The sequence below is a fragment of the Podarcis pityusensis genome, assembly GCF_964106645.2.
Source record: "Podarcis pityusensis genome assembly, chromosome: 17".
NCBI classification, from domain to species: Eukaryota; Metazoa; Chordata; class Lepidosauria; order Squamata; family Lacertidae; genus Podarcis; species Podarcis pityusensis.
This window is the reverse complement of record NC_138042.1, coordinates 20,644,799-20,667,661: the sequence shown is the minus strand read 5'-3', so window position 1 is coordinate 20,667,661 and position 22,863 is coordinate 20,644,799. Positions and strand designations below refer to the sequence as shown.

Genomic DNA, 22,863 nt, shown 5'->3' with positions numbered 1-22,863 from the left:
GGAGAGCGAGAGGGGTCGGTGCGCACCTTCAGAATACTGCCAGGACCTGTGTTCAGTCCTGGCATGGAAAAAACCACAGAGTGTCTGGAGGAAGTGGGTCAGGCAGCATTCTGAAGCAGGCAACCAGAGCAGATGACTGGCAAGCAGGGGCAGTAATTACTCAGAGATTAGGAGTTAGGACTTAGCCAAAGCTGTCAGAGACATGTCCTAGGGAAGAGACTACATGTTGCAACAGGCAATGAGTTCAAACTGAGCCCCTTTATAGCTACTGGGCCTACCTCTCCTAGGTCCTTTCCTTTTGATGGACAATGGAGATTCTTAAAGTAGCAGCCCTCAAGTTCAACACTCCTTGATATTTCATTATTTCTGGCTCTTGGAATAGGGGGTATTGGTTCCATGGGGTGGGGGAGGGATCTGGCTCAGGAGATGCAATCTCTGGGAGTCCAGGTTGGGGGTTCCATATTCAGATGGCTCCAGGCTGCTCAACTCAGGCTGTGTCAGGGCTGGTACTATTGGCACAGCTGACCCCTCTCTCTGTGTGTGTCAGTGTCCAAGCCACTGGGTAATGACAGGCATGTGAGGACAGACTACAGGATAAAGTTATTGCTACATGCTTCTCTTCCAAAAATATTAGGGAGTAATGTTCAGAACTGTATGTACAGAATTCAGGATCTAATCTACAATGGCAAACGATTCTGGTCTTAGATATAGTGGCTGAGAACTAGAGGAATTCACACACACGATCCACATCTGAATTTTTTTGGTCAAGTTTCTTTCTCTCCAGGGATGACTGGAAAACCACCAAAATGCTCTTCATACTTCCTCAAGTTAAAAATAACTTAGGGTAAGCTGGAGACGCATTCATGAATCATTCTCATTGATTTGAATAGGTATGCTTAACAAAGTTGGACTGTTGGATTTGGTAAACGTTGCTGTAAATTTCAAAACATGCAGTAGAAACAAAGACTGTGTCTTCCCTGACCTGTATGAACCAAGGAACTGAAAATCTGGGGGGGAGGCTGCAGTTTCCCCAAATCCCCTTCTTTCTCCTTGCAAGCAATCTTACCAAAGGCTGTACAGACACGAAATGGTGGCTTGTCTCCCATAAATGCAATTGTGAACTGAACGGAAATTGTGCAGTGGCTTGAACACGTAAAGCAGAAAGCTTTTGCTATCTTTGTGAGCTAGCTGAACAGGGAAACAGATTAGAGAAATAGCTTCTTCAATAGGCAGCAACATTGCCGTCGCACAAAATTTGATGAATAAGTCCTCCCAGTGGCACTAACACCTGATATGCACATTGCACGGATTAGGAAGGCAGGTTTTTTGGGGGGGGGAGGAATCCTTCCTGTTACTGATGCTACAGGTATATTATCTAATGAAAACACACAAAGATTTCTCTACGGAATCTGAAAGTTCTTTGGCATTTGCTTCAAACAATTATATGTTGTTCCTCTACTATCTGAGAAGCACTGAGGCATATCCAGGCCTGATTACATTTCCTTTTAGCACCAAATCAAACCACCCCACTTGGGTGGTAAGCAGTTTTCCTCTCTCCCACAGCTCAAGCTTTGATGCAGGTGGAAAGAAAACGGTGGCTTCCACTAAGAAACACAGCCTCATATATCTCGATGTTCCTTAAATCAAGGCATCCTCAATCATTAATGATGCTTTTTATAATATTCCAAACAAAGAAGTAGCTTTTCAAAGGGCCGTAGCAGGAATTTAGCTGCACGGCTTCCTTTATCACCAGTGAGAGGTGAACAGCTAAATCCATCACACACTGCTTTGAAACTGCCCCACTTTGAGCGTTATACTTCCAAAAAAGGTATTAGACCTTTTTATAAGTAAGGACTTAGCAAGGAAAACAGTATAATCTCTGCTAATAATGTTTGAAGGACAGCTTTCCTTCCTGAAATCAATGTAAGACAACAGCAGAGATCAGCATGCATACCTACAGGCGAGACAAGACGGACATTTATGATAGCAGGCTTGCAGCATACTGACCTAGCCTGAAGATCATAACACCTTGGCCAATTTCATTGTGCTCTATCCAGTGACAGTAGAGGGAACAAAATGTGTTGTGATTCTCCCTGCCCACAGCATAGAATCATAGTATCATAGAGCTGGAAGGGAACCTGAGGATCATCTAGTCCAACCCCCTGCAATACAGGAATATTCAGCTGTCCCTTATGGGGATTGAACCTACAACTTGGGCATTATCAGCACCGTGCTCTAACCAGCTGAGCTATCCAGCTCCAGCTATCCATGTTCTATGCTTTATATTTGCAATTAGCAAAGGAAAATACATGACCAATGCTTTTTTTAAAAAAAACCCACAGTACTATCTGTCTGCCAAATTAGGACAGTGGAGCCAAACTAACACTTTCATTCTTTGTTGTGTCTCATCAATCTTCCTGCCTCCAATAGTTAATTCTCTTTATAGTTCTTCAATGTCAATAGCACTCATTTTTCCTACAGTTGTTATCTACAAACTGAACGCCACATGTGAAGTTCTTTGCTATCAATCCCACCATGTGAGCACAATTCTGCAGCCTTTTTCGTTTATTAGGTAGGCACTAGACTCACAACTCAAATCCTGAGTTGACCATATAAAACCTGTGTAATCCTTATTCATTGTAGTTGGAGCTCATAGGCCTCTTACACAAACATCTGACAGAAGTTCCTGTTTCTCTAGAAGATACCTATTTATTTATTTATTTATTTATTTACGGCTATTAGCCCATAAAGGATGTACAAACATAAAAGCACAGAGGCATAAAGACCGATATATTCGGCACCAGAAGGTGAACACCATGATGCAGGGGTGGGTCATTAAGCAGAGCCAGATAATAGCTTGGGGCCCGGAGAGCTCCAAGGGACGGATCCCAGAAAAAGGAAAACTGAAGACAAGATCCGACATGCACTCTCTTCAAAACTGTCCGATTAGTTTTTGATGTTGTTGTTGTTTTTGGTGGTTTTTGTGTGTGAGATAACCGCATTCAGGAATCTCGCCACCTGCAGAGTTACAGAAGGATCTGTATCCTGCAAAAGTAGTGCGGCATGTGACTCAACAGGCCTGCCAACCAAGCGCAGTAAAGCAGGACCCAGGAATTTAGTCCTGGCTATGCTATGTAGGGGACAGTTGAACATTATATGTGGGAGAGAATCAACAGTTTTCCCGTCACACACGCATAGCGGAGACACCAAACCCTTGGAAAATCTGTGGCTCAGCAGGTTCGATGGAAGGACATTGAACCTTGCACAAATAAATGCAAGTTGGTGTGGTACAGATGAAAGAGATGACATGTATGATGGAAGGCCAAGTGGTGGGGTTATTCCGTGATACCTGGGGGAGCAGACACCCCCACCCCCGGCGAGGTTGTGTTGATTTTCAATGTCTGCTAATCTTTGCTCAATAAGGCTTTTGGCTGAGCGTAAGTTCATCTTTAAGGAGTCTGCTGGGGAAATTCCGATGCTCAGAAGTTTGGTATGGATTTTTCCTACCCACGGATTGACAAAGTCGTCCCGCCAGAGGCACTGAAAAAGGTAATGGTCGGGAAGCCTATGCCAGCTGGACAGCCAATAACCAAAGACTCGCTTCCAGATGACAGTCTCCAATGATGCAATCCTTAACTCCAGACGTATGGCTGCGTTGCTCACACACATGGGGAGTTTCAGGAGGCGACGGAGAAACTGATTCTGCAATGTCCCCAACGATATTAAATTGGACCCTGGGGCCCAGAGCGGGGCAGCATAACAGAGGGTGGAAACCACTTTTGCATGGTACACCTTCAATGCAGAAGGGATGTGGGAGGCTCCGTCGGCCGCAAAAAATTGGAGTAGAGTATAAAGTATTGTTTTCCCTTTGTTTAGTAAATACTGTATCTGTGGCTTCCAGCTTAGGTTGTAGTGAAAAAAGACTCCCAGGTATTTAAATTTGAAAACCTGTTCTAATTGGACTCCATCTAACTTCCAGCTGTAAGTTTTCCGAGACCTGGTAAAGACCAGGACTTTAGATTTCCCATGATTAATTGTCAGATGGTTGAGTTTGCAATAAGCCGCAAAAATCTTTAGAGCTCTGCATAAACCGACTCTAGAGTAGGAAAGGATCGCTGCATCGTCGGCATATAGGAGCAGAGGGCAGCGAAAATCAGCTAGGCGGGGGGCATGAATGTTGGCTTGAGACTCATTCAGAAAGAGCTTCATATCGCTAATAAACAAGTTGAAGAGGAGTGGGGCCAAAATGCAGCCTTGGCGCACACCTCTGTTTATTGGGACCTCGTTGGATAGGTTTCCCGCCGGTGTGAGTCTCACTCTAGCCGACGACCCATGGTGTAATTGGGTTATAAGCCATAACAGCCTTCTATCTATGCCCCATCTCTCTAATTTCTTCCATAGACAGTTTCTTGGGATACTGTCGAAGGCGGCCTTTAGGTCTATGAAAGCGACACATAGGCGCCCCCGACTCGGGGCAGAATATTTTCTGGCAAGATGATACATAATTACCATATGGTCAGTGGTCGAATAATTGTTCCTAAAGCCCGCTTGCTCGTGGCCAATCAAATTTGAGTCGTTTGCCCAATGGGACAGCTTAGACAGCAAAAATTTTGCATAGATTTTCCCTATGATAGACAAAAGGCTGATGTTCCGATAGTTCTCCGGGTCAGCAGGGGGACCCTTTTTATGGACTGGCACGATCACGGCCTCCTTCCATGACCTAGGGATAAGCCCCGTAGAATTAATTGCATCAAAGACTTTGGCCAGGATTTCAGCCCACCACCTCGGTTGCGCAACAATAGCCTCAGCAGGGACTAGATCCGGCCCGGGGGCTTTGCCCGTTTTCAGATCTAATATCAAGTCCATTATCAGGTCTGGGTCGGTAGAGGGCCACAAAGGTAGATGGTCGGCTCGGAATTCAGTGGATGAGTTGGATTCCTCTGCCAAGGAGAAATGTTTACTCAAGAATTGTTCCCATGTGGGCGCAGGGATAATCGTCAGTGGGTACTTCCTTCCTCTTTTGTTTATCAAAGCCCAAAATTCCTGTGGTCTGCGGGATCTAGAGGCCGCAATCAAGGCTTGCCAACGCTTTAGATACCACTCACGTTTGGCCAGTTTTAAAGTCTGTTTGTATGCTCTTTTGGCTTGTAAATAGGAGGATGGTAGAGCCTGGGCATTAGAATTTTTGTATTCATTATAGATGGAACGAAGAAGGGATCTTGCTTGTTTGCAAGAGGTGTTAAACCAAGGGGCCCCAGCACTGCAATGCGCCACTTTCGCCTTTTGAGGAGGTAATGTAAAAAAAGTGGTAAGGTTTGTTGTAAGAAGGTTAAAAAGTTTCAAAACCGAATTGGAATCTTGTAAATCAGTAGTTATTTGAGATAGATAGGCAGTGATTTCCCTATGGAAAAAATCCTGGTATTTTTGGGCCACAGCCTCCGACCATTTGATCCCTCTTATTTTGGTCGCTGATGAGGTTTCCAGAGGGACTGAGTGTTTATAGTCCTTCAGGTACCGGAACAATGACAAAGTGGTCACTATTGGGAGGTGAACCTATTTAAATGCAGTAGGAGAGATTCCCAGGATAATATGACACATGGACATGGAGATTAGCAAAACAGGACTGGTCTGCAAGATAGGTAGACATCTTTACTGGCTAGTCTTCTAACACCTCAAGAAGACTTCACAAGCAAACCAAAATGTGGGCCTGAAATCACAGCAGATATTTAAAAAAGTATTGTTTATATACAAATCCATCCAAAAGACCCCAACTGTCAGATAATGTACAAGATTCAAGATGATGACTTATCAATCATGCATATCACAAAAACAATGGCCCAAAATCACATACTCTGCACTGGCTAAAGAGTTCAACAGTTGGCTCTCAGGACTGTTATACCTTAGGAGTTTGAAGTCCACTCTTTAATAATAATAATAATTATTGTTTGTTTGTTTGTTTGTTTGTTTGTTTGTTTGTTTGTTTGTTTGTTTGTTTATACCCCACCCATCTGGCTGGGTTTCCCCAGCCACTCTGGGAGGCTTCCAACAAAAGATTAAAATACAGTAATCCATCAAATATTAAAAGCTTCCCTAAACAGGGCTGCCTTCAGGTGTCTTCTAAAAGTCTGGTAGTTATTTATTTCTTTGACATCTGGTTGGAGGGCATTCCACAAGGTGGGTGCCTCTACGGAGAAGGCTTCCTGCTTGGTTCCCTGTAACTTCACTTCTCGCAATAAGGGAACTGTCAGAAGGCCCTCAATGCTGTACCTCAGTGTTTGGGCTGAACGATGGGGGTGGAGACGCCCCTTCAGGTATACTGGGCCGAGGCCGTTTAGGGCTTTAAAGTTCAGGACCAACATTTTGAATTGTGCTCAGAAACCCTTTCAGTATTTTTAAACATCTAAAACCAGATGCTAAGCCAGCTTTGCAACTTTTTTTTCTTTTCCGAAGCACAAGGGACAGAAAGGGAGAGGGCCTGCCTGAGGAATAAATGTATTGCTGCCATATCCTGGCAACATCTGACTGATGTAATGGAGCCTGAAGAATTTTGACAGGAGGCCAGACATCAGCCCAAGATGCAGCACTCCCAGGATGAGAAAAGTACAAAGGGACCAACCACAATACCAGAGTGCATGCAAGTTGTGTTACATGCGAGGCAAGGCAGAATACCCTGAATTTACTGCACCATATAAGAACATGAAGCGCTGATTAATTGCTATAATAAAATGTTGGTTTAAACATGCACTGAAATGCATGTTGTGAAATGTTGCAAACAATGCCATTTCCCTTCTGATTTAGTATCATTAGGCAATGGAATCTTACAGACACATCCAAGATGTAAACAAGTCATCATACTAGATTCATGAGAACCGTTCTGCCTATTACATATTTGAACATGGGCTTTTTCTCAATTCATCAAGGAATTTTGTAATATTATCTCTCAGAGACACATTACAATATGTGGAATTCCCACTCTAATATCTTTTATTAAAAACATACTTCTTATTTAATTAAAAGACTTTGGAAGATTAGTTTTGATTCATTTGACGAAATGGTGGATACTAATTAGAACAAACAAGTTTGGGAAGCCCCTGAGAAAGTAATAATTCTCTGCAGCAAGAAATAACAAACACGAGCAGAATATTAAGTTAATTATCCCTGTTGAAAGGTCAGAAGAAATTGTTCAATTTTCCTTATTTAACTTTCAAAAATAAAAATAAAAATCAGTTTCTTAAAATAAATACTTACCACAATGTCTTCAGGGAAGGTGTCCCGGCTGAAGGAACCGTCATCAAACATGACTTCGTAGAAAACTTGAGATGTAACTTCTTTTACTCTGCAGCTATAGTACCGTGTGTTCCTGTGTTTCGCTATGACAGTTTGGCCGGCTGAGACTGTTTTCTCGAAGGCTTTGGTTTTCTAGAAAGCAAGAATTAAACACACATTGTTATATCAGTCACAAAATATGTCTCACTCGTTTCAATTCACTGGGTCCTGTACATCTAAGGATTCTTTGTGTCTGATGACCAGGACTCATGAAAGACCTGTGCTCAGAGATCTGAACTGATTGCCGATTTGCTATCAGACCAAGTTTGAGGTATTACTATTGATATATAAATCCCTTAAAAAATTGAGACCAGCTTACAACTACGAGATCACCTTACCCTACATGTGACCACATGACCACTTCAATTGGCACTGCTGTAAGGTAAAGGTAAAGGGACCCCTGACCGTTAGGTCCTGTCGTGGCCGACTCTGGGGTTGTGGCGCTCATCTCGCTTTATTGGCCGAGGGAGCCAGCGTACAGCTTCCGGGTCATGTGGCCAGCATGACTAAGCTGCTTCTGGCGAACCAGAGCAGTGCACGGAAATGCCATTTACCTTCCCGCCGGAGCGGTACCTATTTATCTACTTGCACTTTGACGTGCTTTCGAACTGCTAGGTTGGCAGGAGCAGGGACCGAGCAACGGGAGCTCACCCCTTTGAAGGGATTCGAACCGCCAACCTTTTGATCGGCAAGTCCTAGGCTCTGTAGTTTAACCCACAGTGCCACCCGCGTCCCTTTGGCACTGCTGTAGGTGCCACATAATACCCGTTCCACATTTATGAAATCGTTCAGTATGGCAGCACTTACAACTTTGGAACTCTCTGCCTATTGAGATCAAGAACCTTCACTGTACTCTTTTTGGTGCCTGCTAAAAACATTTCTGTTTAGACAAGCCTACCCAGGTGCTTAGAAAGTTGAAGTAATATTCATCTCTTTTAGTATTTTAACTTTTTGATACAGTGGTACCTCGGGTTACATACGCTTCAGGTTACATACGCTTCAGGTTACACACTCCACTAACCCAGAAACAGTGCTTCAGGTTAAGAACTTTGCTTCAGGATAAGAACAGAAATCGGGCTCCGGCAGCGCGGCAGCAGCAGGAGGCCCCATTAGCTAAAGTGGTGCTTCAGGTTAAGAACAGTTTCAGGTTAAGAACGGACCTCCGGAACGAATTAAGCACTTAACCTGAGGTACCACTGTACTTTAAAGTAGGGTTGCAATTTTTTATTGATTTTGCTGTTTTATCTTTTCTAAACTGCTTTGAGGGTTGTTGTTTTTTAACAAGCAAGTGGTGTATAAATTTTATGAAATAAACAGATGAATGAAGGCCTTCTTTGCCACAGCCACAACTGTCAGAAAGCAACTGTTTAGAAACATCTCCCTTAGCCCAAGCCACTCGCTTCTAGAGTCAAGAACTTGAACAGAAAACGTGGTGGTAGGTGAGCTTTTAACTGAAATTGATAAAATATAATTTGTCTTGTTTCAAGTGTTTTATTGAGGGCTAGTAAACAGACGATCAATTCAGCAGGTCTCATATGAAATGTACATGGGGTGAGAGAGAGTTGTGGCTTTGCTATTCCATCTTGCTTGTTTTTCACTCTCTTCCCACTTCCTAATAATCTGCAGCTGCTTCCAGGTCTGTGCAGAGGTTGCAGCGGCTTCTGAGGCCTGAGGCGGGAGTCTTGTTAGAATAAAGTTATAAACTCAAACAAAAAAAGCAGCTGGTCCCTGGCTTAGCCCCACCAAGGCCCAGGGCAAATGTGCCCGGCTTCCCCGCCCCCCCTGCATGGGCCTGGCTGCTTCCCTTCTCTTGCTAAGTCCCAGCTCCCACCCCACTGCTTTCCTCCACATCTACCTATCATCCATTCCATATGGCTGTCAATGCCACCTTCATGGCTGAAAGGAGACAATACAGCATTGACAATGCAAGAGGCTTTGCTTGGCGAGTCCTTCCTACCAGTCACACATTCAGCAATGCCTCTTGCATTCCCTAAAGAGCTCCTGAGAACAGTATTGCCGACGCCTTTACCACCAACACTAAATAGAGAAATGGTTGCAGTAGCAGCAGCATCCTATTGAAGTGACAGTCTGTCAAAATGCTATAGTCATTCTGCTTAAGGTGTCTCTGAAAGCCACATACAACTCCAAAGATCTTTTTACTGATGCTAAAATCCTATGCACAGATATACATTTGTTTGCTTGCAGAACTGGAGATGAAAATCATGGCTCACAGCGGTCCTGAGGATGCATGCAGGTACCTGCTTTGCCTGCAGTTTCAGAAGCATGGAATCATTAGCATGTGTCACACTGCCACACAGGCTTCTGCAATCGCCACTTGCAATCAAAATGAGTGTATCAGCTTCCAGTAGATAAAGCGTAGATTAAAGAAAGCTCGTATCTATTACAAAAATGTCCAAGGGTTCATCACATTTTCAAACCAGTTGCTACATTTGGGTAGGGCCTTATGATATATACGGTGAGAAACAACATCTTTAGGGTTGCTTCATTCTCCGTTGCTCTGGGGCACAGGGTAGCAGTGTGCCAGGCCAAGGAGATCTCTGTCTCATGCATTCTCATGAGCCACTGGTTTCCATCACCCAGCAGGCTGCTAATCGGTACATGGAATGTCTGAGAAAGGAGATAAATGGAGAGAGTGTCTTCCCTCTCTCTCTGCTGCTTGCACTGCAGCACTTATAACCTGTTGAAAGGTAAGACGAAGAAGGGGGTATGTGTTTCAGGTAACTGCAAATCAACCCACTCACCAATCTGTACCACATGCTGCATGTAGCACATTTCACTTTGTGTATATGCCAAAATTAATAAAGCCTATGGCTATAGCCAGATAATAAAATGTAGAGAAAACAGGAAATGTTCAAATGTATAACTGATTTAGAGAGGAAGATGTTTCAAAATTAGAAATCTACTTAGCTGAAAAAAAAATGTGACATATGCAGACTGATTACCTGCCCTTTATTACCTAATGATTGTAACCTTTGAGAGCAGCAAACTATTCAATACATTCGGAGAACTAAATCGCGAGTACCTACAAGATGAATATATCAAAATACTTTGAAACACTGCAGTAAACGATTTGGATTAAACCATGTCTCATTGCTTTAACACAGCAATACATAGTGGATTTGATTTTTAAAAGATGGGCCTTTATCAATATTCCATTGATTGTGGAATTATGGTTGTATATATAGGTGTGTCCTTGAAGAAATTCATATTACCTACACCTTGCCCTGTACTACTTAAATGCAAAGACCCCATTCTCTTCCTGCCAGCATGAAACTGTGGTAGCTAGGCATTGTATCTGCAGTGGTTAACCAGGGGTCACACCTAACCAGGTTTGGAACCAGAATGGCTCTTGCTGTACGGGTGAAAAATGGAGCAAGCAGTCCAAGAAGAGTCCAGGGCCCCTGATGTCCACAGATCCCGAGTTCCCCTCTCACTTCTCAGCCCTGTGCATTGAAAGGGGTAAGTCATAATGAACTATATATCAGGAAATAAGAGCAGAAGTGGTGCAGAATTCAGCAGTGGTCAGTAGCACTTGTAGCCAGGGCATCCTTGGGCAGCTGCTAGGGCCTCAACACAAACGTAGATACTCTGCCCTGCCCCACCCCATCTTGGCATTCTCAGTAGCCCCAGCCAACTGGTTCTAGCCACCATTACATTTCCGCAATGTCCCTAGCATAGCATTGCTCTGTGACATGGTGTGAAATTAAAACTAAAGCTAGACCCAGCTGCCCACTGCTGTTTGGAACACTACCACCACCAGGTAAGCCTGACAAGGCCCAAGGATGAAGGAGAGGGACCCCCAAAGGATGCTTTGCCAAGGGACTCCTCAAACCTGAATCTAATATGTTTCAATGTTGAATGTGTAAGTTTATGTCTAGAGTCCACGGATAAAGCAAACACCATGTAAGTGTTTAATGGTTCTTGTATTTGTATAAAAACTAATAAAAATGTGAGTGTGTTTTAATAACCTAAATCTAGAACTTCTCATGGGTGAAATGTTCACTTACTCCAATTCATCATAAATATAATTTGATTGTTTTGGTATGAGCCACTCCCTATGCTGAGCTGCCTTCAGCCTCACTGCAGCTTTTGCAAACCTGGTGCCCTTCCACTGTGCTGGCTGGAAGCTGTAGTCCAGAAAAAGCTGAAAGGTACCAGGTTAGCAACTGTCCCTTCTATACATCTGCCTGCACACTTGACTCTTGGTGAGTCATTTAAGGATTTGTGGATCTGCTCCCATTTTTCCTGGACCTATGTTTGCCCTGGAAAGTCAGTGCTGCCCACCACTGGTGGAGACAGATGCTGTGTGCAGTCCTCTGCTGGTGGATTGTGTTTGGTTTTTTAAAAAAAATGTCACTAAAAGTTCAGAAAACAGTAATTTACCCCAACGTGGAAAGTGCGTTAAGCGTTTTCGATTTCCCATTCCTGGAAAAATGTATCTCACAGAAAGTGTTATTGATAAACATGTTCCAAAAAAGATTTTCTACCACAGAAGCCTAAGAATTTATAGATGCAAAGAATGCAATTTTTGATCAGAGGGACAGCTGTTATGCAAAGAACTGAATTAGATTAGATAAACATCTGTGGCATTTTCTGGATTACTGTGCAAGCTGCGGTTTGGACAGCGCGATTTCTTTTGTGTAACATGAGCGATGAATGAACTAAGGTAGTCATATAAAAATATGAGCCACAGCAAATCACAATGAAGAAGAAAGGTAATCTTGGCCTTCTGTGTGGAAATGAAATACTATGAATAAGTATTATAAAGTTTTATCTTGCCTCCTATGTATGAGGACAGAAAGCTAACCTTTTCTGTTATTTTTATAGTGATTATATAGGTCCTGGAAGACCTATGATAAATAACACATGTTATGGCACTTCAGCCCTTGGAAAGAAGGTCAACTTCACAGTCCTTAGAAAAACTGGCTTTGAAATAGTTCCCTTTTGACATGATAAAGTCTCGTCAAACCCACTGACTTTTATCCCTTGCTGCTGAAACATGTGGGAACAAGTAACAATGGCAGGCATGGCACTAAACCTACTGCACATCGCTATGAGACTCTGAGTAGAAAGGTGAAGGACACTGGGACACAGGTGGTGTTTTCATCACTCCTTCCTTGTTGAAGGTCATGGCCTCAGAAGAGACAGAAGTACAGTGCAAGTGAATGACTGGCTACACAGATGGTGTCATCAGGAAGTCTATGATTTGTATATATCAGGCATGTCCAACTCCCAAGAGACTGCGATCTACTCCCACTATAAAAAAAATGGCAGTGAGCTACCCACTGGATTGACCAAAGTTTTTGAGTTTTTGGGGGGGAGGATTGTTCAGAGTTGCTGAGCTTTTTTGGGGGGGCTCCATCAGGATCATGCAATCGACCAGGGACGCCCCACGGTCAACAAGTAGATCGCAATCGACCAGTTGGACATGCCTGGTATATATGAAATGATCAATGGGGGGCTGCCGAGTTCTGGTCTGTGCCCAGTCTTGTTTAACTTCTTTATAAATGACTTGGCAGAAAGTGTGGGGGGGTGCTCATCAAATCTGCAGATGACACCAAACTGGGTGGGGTAGCTAATACCTGCAAACACAGAAACCAGATTCAAAAATAATTTTGAGAGGATGGAGAATGAGGCGCTAACAACATGAATTTCAACAAAGATAAACGTGAAGTTCTGCATTTAGGCAGGAAGAATCAGATGAGACTACAGTATGGGAGAGACTAGACTTGAAGGCAGTACATGTAAAAAGGGATCTAGGGGGTTTAGCAGACCACAAGCTATGAATGTGGTTCTACACTGTATGTAGTGTCCAGATCACAAGGAGGAATGGTAGAATCCTACAGCTTAATTTTATCCTACCTCAGAGCAAGACTGCGTTCATCAGTTTAAAGTGATATAGTGTGGATTTAATTTGAGCCAAGCCTTTCTCAGACTCAGGACTTGCTTTGAATGCCAGAGCTCAGCTCCGGATAATGAGATATGAAACAATGAAGAGAGTTTCTCAAACTACATGCATTTGCTTAGCACCGAGCAAAAAGCCCTGACTTGTCTGGGCTTAGCATTTAAAACAGTAACTCTCTTTCTATGAAATTAATTTACCACTGCACACAACTATCATTCATTGCCTTTCAAACCCAGTCCATACAGTCTTGGCATTTTCTCATTGTTCTGTGACAGCCAGGAACTAGCAAGTTTTTTATCCTGGTTCAGCCTATGGGGAAAAATAATACGGGAATTAAATTATGCAAATCCTTACCACATTTTGACTGATTTTGTGCCTGAAACATGTGATATAGACAACATAAGGCCAGTCATCTGGTTCCATCAGCACTCCTGCGGCATGAGCACATGTAACATGGAAAGAAGCTGGGCAACGTCCGTAGGAACACTGGATGCAGGCGCCAGATATTTTCTTAATTCTTTGTCGGCAGAAGATACATTTCTGTAGGCACAAAAGGAGAATTTCCAATTAACTTCATTTTAGCTGCCAAGCAGGTACTTCTGTTTAATCAGCTATGCCTAAATTCACACATCTGTGTTCTTAAGACTGAACACATCTCTCACACACATTTTCGGATGCCTTTCCAAAGGAAGTTAAGCTTGGATGTGCTCTAAGACGTCATGTATATTGAATCAGCTGTGTGAATTAGTACACAGTTAAATGCTTATGTTCAGTGGCAATTTTATCTATGTAGACTGAACTCATCATAAACAGAGAAGAGACATTAATGTAGCAGTGGGGCCTGGTTTTTTAATTAACATTTTCAAATTAGTGCTTACATTATAAATATTGCTATTGATACCATTTTTTAAAAAAAAAAAACTGTATGTAAACCATCTTATGAGGGCAGTGTGTTTTATCTCCCCCCACTAAACGTAAGTAAACATAAATAGGATTGCACTGTTATTCTGGCACTTAGAAGACAGCAAGGTAGATACAAAGTGGCTATGTTTCGGGTATGTATTCTGTCCTAAACTTTGAGGACAAAAGACATGGAGCTGATATCTCAAAACAAATGGGTAGAAGAAGGCAGTTGTGCTCCGAGCCCCAAAACCCATCCCTCATGGAAATAAAGACACAGTGGAGACAGAATTTAGTTTAAATGTTAATGGGCAAATTTTGGCCACAACTTTATTGAATACACAAATGTGACTGGTATTGACTTAGGCACTGGTATCAAAACTATATCTGGCTCCTGCCCCACCCTGCTGGAAGCCTGTAAGGGTAAACAACCAGCAGGGGGAGCTCCGTCAGTGTATATTGACAGGTGCTCACCCCTGGGGTCCCGGGGGTCGTGGCATGGCCCTAGCCCCTCTCTGGGCTTCGGATGAGATCCAGACGCCCAGATTCCTTTAACAGAATACCCTATTCATTGGAGGGGCAAGTGATGGCCGCACCTCCCCTCCCCACATTCCCCTAAACCAATGCCTAACCACCAAACCTTACAAACTTGTGATGTTTGCTAAGTGGTAGGCAAAAACCAAGTGGCCACAGCCAATCTGCCACATTGGGAAAAATTCCTACCCGGTCCCTGTTCCAAAACAGGCAACCAACCGAAGTCCAAAGCAAGGCCAAACACGACCTAATTAATGGGTGTGTGAGCGAGTGTTCGGCAGTGCGAAGCAAAAGAAGGTCCCTACGTCACACTGCCAAATATATACCCCAACCTTTGCCACGATGCCAAATGGCTAAAGAGTTTCAGGGGCCGAGCGCAACATGGACCCTCTGTTAGCAGGATCCAACTTCTCAAGATAATCTATACTGTAAAGCCCCTGTTAGTATTTGACGCCTCCGATGATGCAGATGAGATTGGTGTAAATCACATGCCTGTCTGGGAAGAGTGTGGGAACAGAAGACAGCCTTATCTCTTCCGCTGTATGTACTTATTATACTGTACTTTTGCTCTTACTTGTGACCTGTTCTTCTCTCAGAGCTGGAGAGAGAAGACACTATGCTTCCTTTGTCTGTACATAGTGTGTAAATATATACGTAGATTAGCTCTACGATGTCTCCCACTTCTTGCTGTGTTATGCTAGAAGATTAGTGGGCATATATCATTTGATACATGTCACTGAAGCGCACTGGAGAAGAAGGGAAATGCCTTTTCCAGAGCTGCGCATACCGGAGGATGCTTGGAGTTCGGGGGCTGAAGGGGTACCCCAGGGCATTTTCCAACAGCTCCAAGTGGTCTGCTAACAGGGTAACTCAAGAAATTCGAATTGTGTTTGGAAACAAACTGGGAGTCGGTTATGGTCTTTACTCATTGGCAAAATTTACTTCGGATGGCAGATTCCAGTTAGCAGTCTGGCCATCACATTCTGAACCAGTTGCTATTTCAGAAGCAACCCCACATATAACATGCCACTATAATCTAACCCAGGTGTCAGGGTCAGCCACATGAGGCAACTGTCTCAGGCAGCAGGGTCCCTGGGGGCAGCAGATCCCTATGTTACTCTTTCTCCCCTGCCTTGTTCCTAAATTCAATCTTCACTCGCCCTGTCCTTCCTGGTGGGAAGGAGGTGTGCCCAATTTTGGGGTTATCCGATGCCAAAATGTCTTGAACTAGTCATGCCAGATGTTATCAGGGAATGGATCACTCTGGAAAGATTGTTTTTGGAGAAGAGACTGCAGACTTGTGCACCAATCACACTGCTCTGAACCACGGACTCCACTTCAGTAACCATGTAGTGCCAGGTCTAATAATACCCGCAAGCTGCAAACCTATTTCTTAAGGACTGCAATCCCAACCAGAACAAACTAGATACCACCACTTTCATCATTGTCAACTGAACCATCTACTGGAAGTAACTCTGTCTTGTCTTAATTAAGTTTCAAATCAATTGTGTTTCAACTTATTATCCTCATTTTTGGGCTCCTCAGTAGAAAAGTAAAAATAGACCAAGCAACAAACAAATCTACCAATTTACTAAATTATATTTTCTAACATTAAGGAATGAGGGAGGTTGAGGGATTTTGCAAAACTGTAAATGCAGAAATTGCATTTGTTTTGCCATACTGCCACAGAAAAAAATGAAATGTAATAGCATTCTGTAATTATATACTTAAATTAAACCTATTTAAACCATTCTTAGGGGAAATGCAGTTAGCATGTCAAATTGATATGGATTTACAATTGATTCTATAAACTTTACATTTCCTGTTTGACACAAAAGGCAAAATGTTTCTTACTACAATGTATTCTTGCTGACTTCATACGCCTTTGAAAGCTGCAGTATCTCTGTAGCCTGCTGTTACTTTAAAAGGTAAGTGAATTTCTTCATGTCAGAGAATTAAAATACAGCATCCAATATGTTATATTATTTAATGTTTTCTAGATTATTTATTCACAGCAAACAATCACTCACCAGAATTCCTTAAAATAAATTACCACCAATTAAAGGCAGGCTCCACTGTCCCCTTAGCCCAGGAATAGAGAACCTGTAGCCCACCAGGTGTTGCAGGACTCCAATTCCCATCAGCCCCAGCAAGCATAGCCAATGGTCAGGAATGATGAGAGTTGTAGTCTAACTACATATGGAGGGTTGCAGGTTCCCCATCCCTGCCTTAATCACAATCATCATATATTTATCCAGGGCTTTTTTTAGCTGAAATTCTCCAGAACTCAGTTACGGCACCTCTTAGGTGGGTGCCATAGTCATTATAAGAGAACAAGGGATGCGTTCATGATGAGTTACGGCACTTCTTTTACTAGAAAAATATCACTGCATTTATATCCTGCCTTTTTCCCTGAGAGGGGCTCAATGCAGCTTACAAATTAAATAAGAAAAGCTAAAAACATTTTTAAATCATTAAAAAACTGTTAAACATCAATAGAATTAAAAACTTTTAAGATCCAGTAAAAAAGCTACACAAAATTACAATAAAAAGAGCACAGCACCTTTCATTAAAAACAGTCAGTTCCCAAAGTCTGTTGGAATTGTTAGGATATTTCTGTTCCACCTTAAAAGGGAGCAGGCTGTGAGTCACAGAGTCTGCGTATTTCCTGTTCACAGGATGTTTATGTTTTCTATTGCTTTCGTTTCTCTCTGTGTGTCGTAGACACTAAAGCAGGCAGTCATGTTTTTCTGTGTTCTGATCAACGCTGAATAAACTTGTAAATAATGCTCTCCTGAGTGCAACTTTTGGCTGTGCATTATCTGCTGATAGAGTGTGCATGAGCTCTGGAATGTGGCAAGATATTTTCTAGAAACTCATGTCGCTAATTGCTGATACTGCGTGCCTACGGGAGGTCGATGGATCGTCCGGCAGACGGCTTGGGGGCCTTGATGGACTTTATCTCCCTGGCAGTATCCCAACAGGAATAAGTCCTCATTTCTTTATTAAATAATTTGCTAGTTTCTTTTTTAATAGGATCTATAAGTTGCACCTGGCCTGCAGAGAGGCCCATGAGTAGAGAAACACTTTCTGCCGTGGTTGTTACATGAAGTCATGGCATGTTGGTCGAGTTCCTTTGCGGATCCATTGGTTTACTCAAATCAGCACCTACAAGGCAGTGGCTCCTGCTCTCGTCCTGTATAACTGCTTCCTAGTAACCAGGTTAGGTGTGTAAGTAGCCACTTCCTCCCACCAGTGTATTTCAACATACATGTATTCATTTCTTTTCTTTTCTTTTTTGCTTAAAGCTTTTAATATGAAAATTCACTGGTGTACAAAAATACTATACAGTGATGCCCGGCAAGACGAATGCCTCACAAGACGGAAAACTCGCTAGACGAAAGGGTTTTCCGTTTTTTGAGCTGCTTTGCAAGACGAATTTCCCTATGGGCTTGCTTCGCAAGACGAAAACGTCTTGCAAGTTTGTTTCCTTTTTCTTAACACCGTTAATACAGTTGCGACTTGACTTTGAGGAGCAACTCATAGAACGCAGTGTACATAGTAGCCTTTTTTGAGGTTTTTAAAGACTTTGGTGATTTTTGAAGCTTTCCCAAAACTTCTTTTGCAGCCATTTGGTAAGTTAAGCTTTTAAAACTTTTTGGGGGGGTTTTGGATTTTGGGTTGGGGTGTTTGGAATTCAAGGACTTGGTGTTGGGGAGGGGTTTGCAAGAATCTGGAAGCTTGTGGTTTTTTTCCTGCATTTTTATGATTTTCTGTGACCATTGGGCACTCTGCTGTTTTTTAAAAAAAATTCTGGGTTTGAATTTTGAAATGCTCTTTACAGTATGTGTGACTTTAAAGAGCACTTAATAAACTCTTGTTGTACCAAATTTGGCTTTGTTTGGACTTTTTTTGACCATAGGAACGCATTAATTGATTTTCAATGCATTCCTATGGGATTTCGTGCTTCGCAAGACGAAAAATTCGCTAGATGAAAAAATTCGTGGAACGAATTAATTTCGTCTTGCGAGGCACCACTGTAATGTGACAAACTATTCAAAATACTGGAATCAACTCTCCTGTTACATGGCTGTAGAAAAACAAAAGCCAAAAGCCAAACTTGGTTATGAAACCGTGAAATGTACATACATCATACACCACTGTCTACTCAGACCAAAAGGCATCTCCAGCTGGCCTCTCTGGGTTGCAGGCTACTCTTGATGATGCACTAGCACAAACAAGTCCAGTAGAAAGAGGACAATGTACTTAAATTTAAGGATGGTCACTATTCCAATGCATGGCACAAATCCTTTTGCTCGTTCTACTACATCTTTCTTCTCCAGCCAGTGCTGACCTTGCATGTACAAGCCTTGGTCATCAACAGCGTTATTGCCACCCTTTGTCAAGAACTTGATGTCTCTGTTTTGTTTTTCATGAATTTTCAAAACCCAATGCGCTCTTGGGATTCCCTTCTTTCAATCCTAAAGACCACGATTTCGCCCACTCTGATTGGCTCCTTGATGCGATTGGTTAAGAATAGAAGACATCCTTTGTGATATGCAGGCTTCATACTGCACTAAGCACGGCCACGATGAGGCTTTCACTGCCCGTTGGACGGTAGCATAAATGTATTCTGAACTCACAGGAACAGGTTGACAGTGTCAGAATTTCTGCTCCATGATTGCAGTCATAGGATTTTTGTCTATCACATGACAGTGTATGTTTTGACTCCACAAAGTGTGAAGTGACAGAGACAGGATGTGTATGTTTTGACTCCACAAAGTGTGAAGTGACAGAGACAGGATGTTTGTGTTACTGTGTTCCGTGAAGTGAGACTATTGTCCTTTGTTCTCTCTCTTTGCTGTCTGATGCTAGAGAGAGAGGGGAGCCATGTTGCAGTGCTCCATGTGTGTTTATATGTAAATAAAGTAGATTAGCCAAAATGCTGAGTTGCTGAGGACTGTTACGCAAGCTGCAAAGACGCACAATAGCATAGTTTTAATAGTGTGGGGACATGGAATTTTATACTATTAAGCTGAAAACTCCCCCCTTGAGATGCTACCATGGACCTTTTACCAGCTGCAATTTTCATTGAATAGAACCAGCAACTGGCATGAAAAAATAATATTCTGGGCAGCAATCTAATGTGAGGAAGCACGAAGCAGATCCACTCATGCATGCTATGATGAGTTCTGGATCGATAGTCAGGTGGCCCAGTGATATGAAAATGCATAGCAAACACCCCCAAAAGTAGCAAGATAATTATGATTCCTATATATCCATCCCATTTCTGGTATGCTCCTTCAAATATATAAAATTTACTCAGGACCACAAATGTGTCTGTGTAGAAGTGAGCCTATTTAGAAGGGACAGAGATCCTGCACACAGTTCTGGACTGTTTCCCAGGAAGTTTCTTTATGGAATTCAGTTTCATCTCTGTATTTAACATACATGTGTATACATACACAACATTAACTATTTAATAGCAGACAGCATTTTAAAACAGATTTACTGAGATGCAGCTCTGAAAGGATTAAGTTCTGTGCAATATCCTACAAGCAATTTACTTTGCTGAGGAAAAATGCAAAGAATTCCTTTATCACAAACTGGGTGCCTGCATCTCTTAACCAATAAACCTTCCATCCTTCTGAGACTAGCTAGCTTGCCTGCTGATATCAATAAGCTAAAAGATAAATATTTTCTTTCCCCCTACAAACCTCAAAAGAGATAATTTAAATTAAAAACACACACACTCCTCCCCACCAAGAGAGATGGAAAGAGTCTTGAGACAGCCAGTCACATTTAAGACTTGCATGTTCAAATATTTAGAAACAGGAATCTTGTCAAACTCAAGACAGGGAACTCTGATGGTGATACAAATATTCATATCAAAATTTCATCTACCTTGAGGCTGGCCTAGTGGCATTTCAACTATGTGCTTCAATGTGTCTTAAAGATCTGAAATAGGAACTGACCAGAGTCCCTATGCTTTGGGCAGGAGGAGGCCATGGCAAATTATATAGGTGAATGCTCTCTGCTGCTGGGTAGGATAATGTTAAATTTCTGAAGCACACGGGTAATGGCAGGGGACACTGCCATTTGTCTTATCTGCTGAAGTGGAGCACATTGCAGATGTAAATATCTTATGAGTGATGTGGACAATGTGGTTTAAGAAGCCTGTGCCACTAGGCAGCCTTTCTACATAATTCTCTAGTGAACCACAAAAGTCACCCGTATGTTAGGCTTAAAGAAAGATGCCTTTATGAATTGCTAGAGGTGAACAATTCATGGATCATCAACTATTTTCACAAGAACGAGCCATAGTCCAGAAGGGGAGCCTGTCAGATAGCAGCTTCCTTACTTCCCCGTGATGCTCCCTAGGGAGCAATCATAAATGGGCTTTGGTTGTCCTTTCATACCCAGTTCCCCCCTGCCCATGAAGAGAAGCTAGTGCATTATTTGAAGTGAGCTTAATCTTCCAGTTCATAGGAGACCCCACATTCAGATAACCATGTTATCTCCCAATCTGATCATACTCTATGATCAAAACAGCAAGGAAGGGTGAAAAGTCTCATTGACTGAGATCTAAATGTAAAGTCAAATAATAATAATAAATACTACTGGATCCCCTTCTAAAATGGTATGTGGCAATGCTGTTTGGAATTTTAAAGTATGCAAGCCTCACTTCCTGATTTACTCATATTTCTCTCCAAACTCACACGTAAGAAGTCACATTTGAAGTGAATTTGCACTTGTACATGGACCATAAAGAAGGCTGATCGCTGAAGAATTGATGCTTTTGAATTATGGTGCTGGAGGAGACTCTTCAGAGTCCCTCTGAACTGCAAGAAGATCAAACCTATCCATTCTTAAGGAAATCAGCCCTGAGTGCTCACTGGAAGGACAGATCCAGAAGCTGAGGTGCCAATACTTTGGCCACCTCATGAGAAGAGAAGACTCCCTGGAAAAGACCCTGATGTTGGGAAAGATGGAGGGCACAAGGAGAAGGGGACGACAGAGGAAGAGATGGTTGGACAGTGTTCTTGAAGCTACCAGCATGAGTTTGACCAAGCTGCGGCAGGCAATGGAAGACAGGAGTGATTGGCGTGCTCTGGTCCATGGGGTCACGAAGAGTCGGACACGACTAAACGACTAAACAACAACAACATAGTTAACCCGACAGTATTCATCTCCTCTATTAGTCTCCCTTCTGGGGCCTACTGCAACCAAAGAAATGAATGGAATCCCTTGCAGCCATATACCTAATCTGTCTTCACATTACGCTATTGGAGAACAACTGTGTTTATGAACCTAACAATCCATAGTAATCAAGAATCTTATTTAGATCACAGTTCAACGTTTTTATTTTTTATTTTTTTAAAAAAAAAAACTCCAAGATAGCTAGGAAACAAGCATATAATGATTTTTGTTATCTGTGCAGCATCTTGCCTTTTGGAGAGTATATGGGATGTTAAGAGAGAGGTAGTACTTCTGGCAGGGGACACATCATGCTCCTTCTGGCATAATTTGTCCACCCTTCGTCCCCATCTTGCACTCAGCTCTCACCTGTGGCTGCTAAAGGCTGTCAGCATGCGACAGCGGCCATACCTCAGGAACAGCTAAAACAGGCTGCTAAAACCAGGTGAGGGTAGCCGATGGGTCTCAAACCCTCATTGAGTTTGGGCTAATCTGGCTTCTGTTTTCTTACAACTTAGCTAGGGCTGCCATATGTTCTGGTTTTCCCCAGACATATCTGGGATTCGTCTGTCGGAAATAGCGTCCAGGAGGAATTTCCGAAAATCAGTAAATGTCTGGGGAAACCTAGACGTATGGCAACCCAAGTGTTGATTTTTGGGTGAATTTCCTTTAAAATTGCTCAAAAACTTCAACACAAAAACAAAACTCAACAACCTTCGTGTCCAGATTTTCACTTTTTTGAAATATGGATCAATGGTGAAGGAAGAGGCAGTTAAGAGGCAGGACCAAGGAAATGTAGAGGACATGTCTACTGCAGTAACATACTGGTGCACAATCGCGTCAAGTAAAGATTTGAATAGTTCCACGAATATACTTGTAAGATATGTATTCACATAGACGTGGGTACAGACACATGAACAGATCTGGTAAAAGTTCTGAGGTTACCATGGAAGCAATATTCTTATTTTTATATATTTTAA

The 22,863-nt window shown here is 42.5% G+C and overlaps 1 protein-coding gene across 5 annotated transcripts in view; it reads right to left on the bottom strand.

The window, feature by feature from the left end:
* The window catches only part of KDM4C (lysine demethylase 4C), a gene marked incomplete at its 5' end in the record, with an annotated part of 196,664 nt that overhangs the window by 22,957 nt on the left and 150,844 nt on the right, over positions 1 to 22,863 (bottom strand). For 4 of the 5 annotated variants that reach the window (XM_080987737.1, XM_080987739.1, XM_080987738.1 and 1 more), the window contains 2 exons: positions 7,249 to 7,419; positions 13,607 to 13,792. In XM_080987737.1, coding sequence (XP_080843863.1) covers positions 7,249 to 7,419; positions 13,607 to 13,792 — 357 coding nt within the window. Of the gene's footprint in view, positions 1 to 7,248; positions 7,420 to 12,370; positions 12,482 to 13,606; positions 13,793 to 22,863 lie in introns of those variants that run through there. The other variant, XM_080987740.1, reaches the window with a different exon arrangement.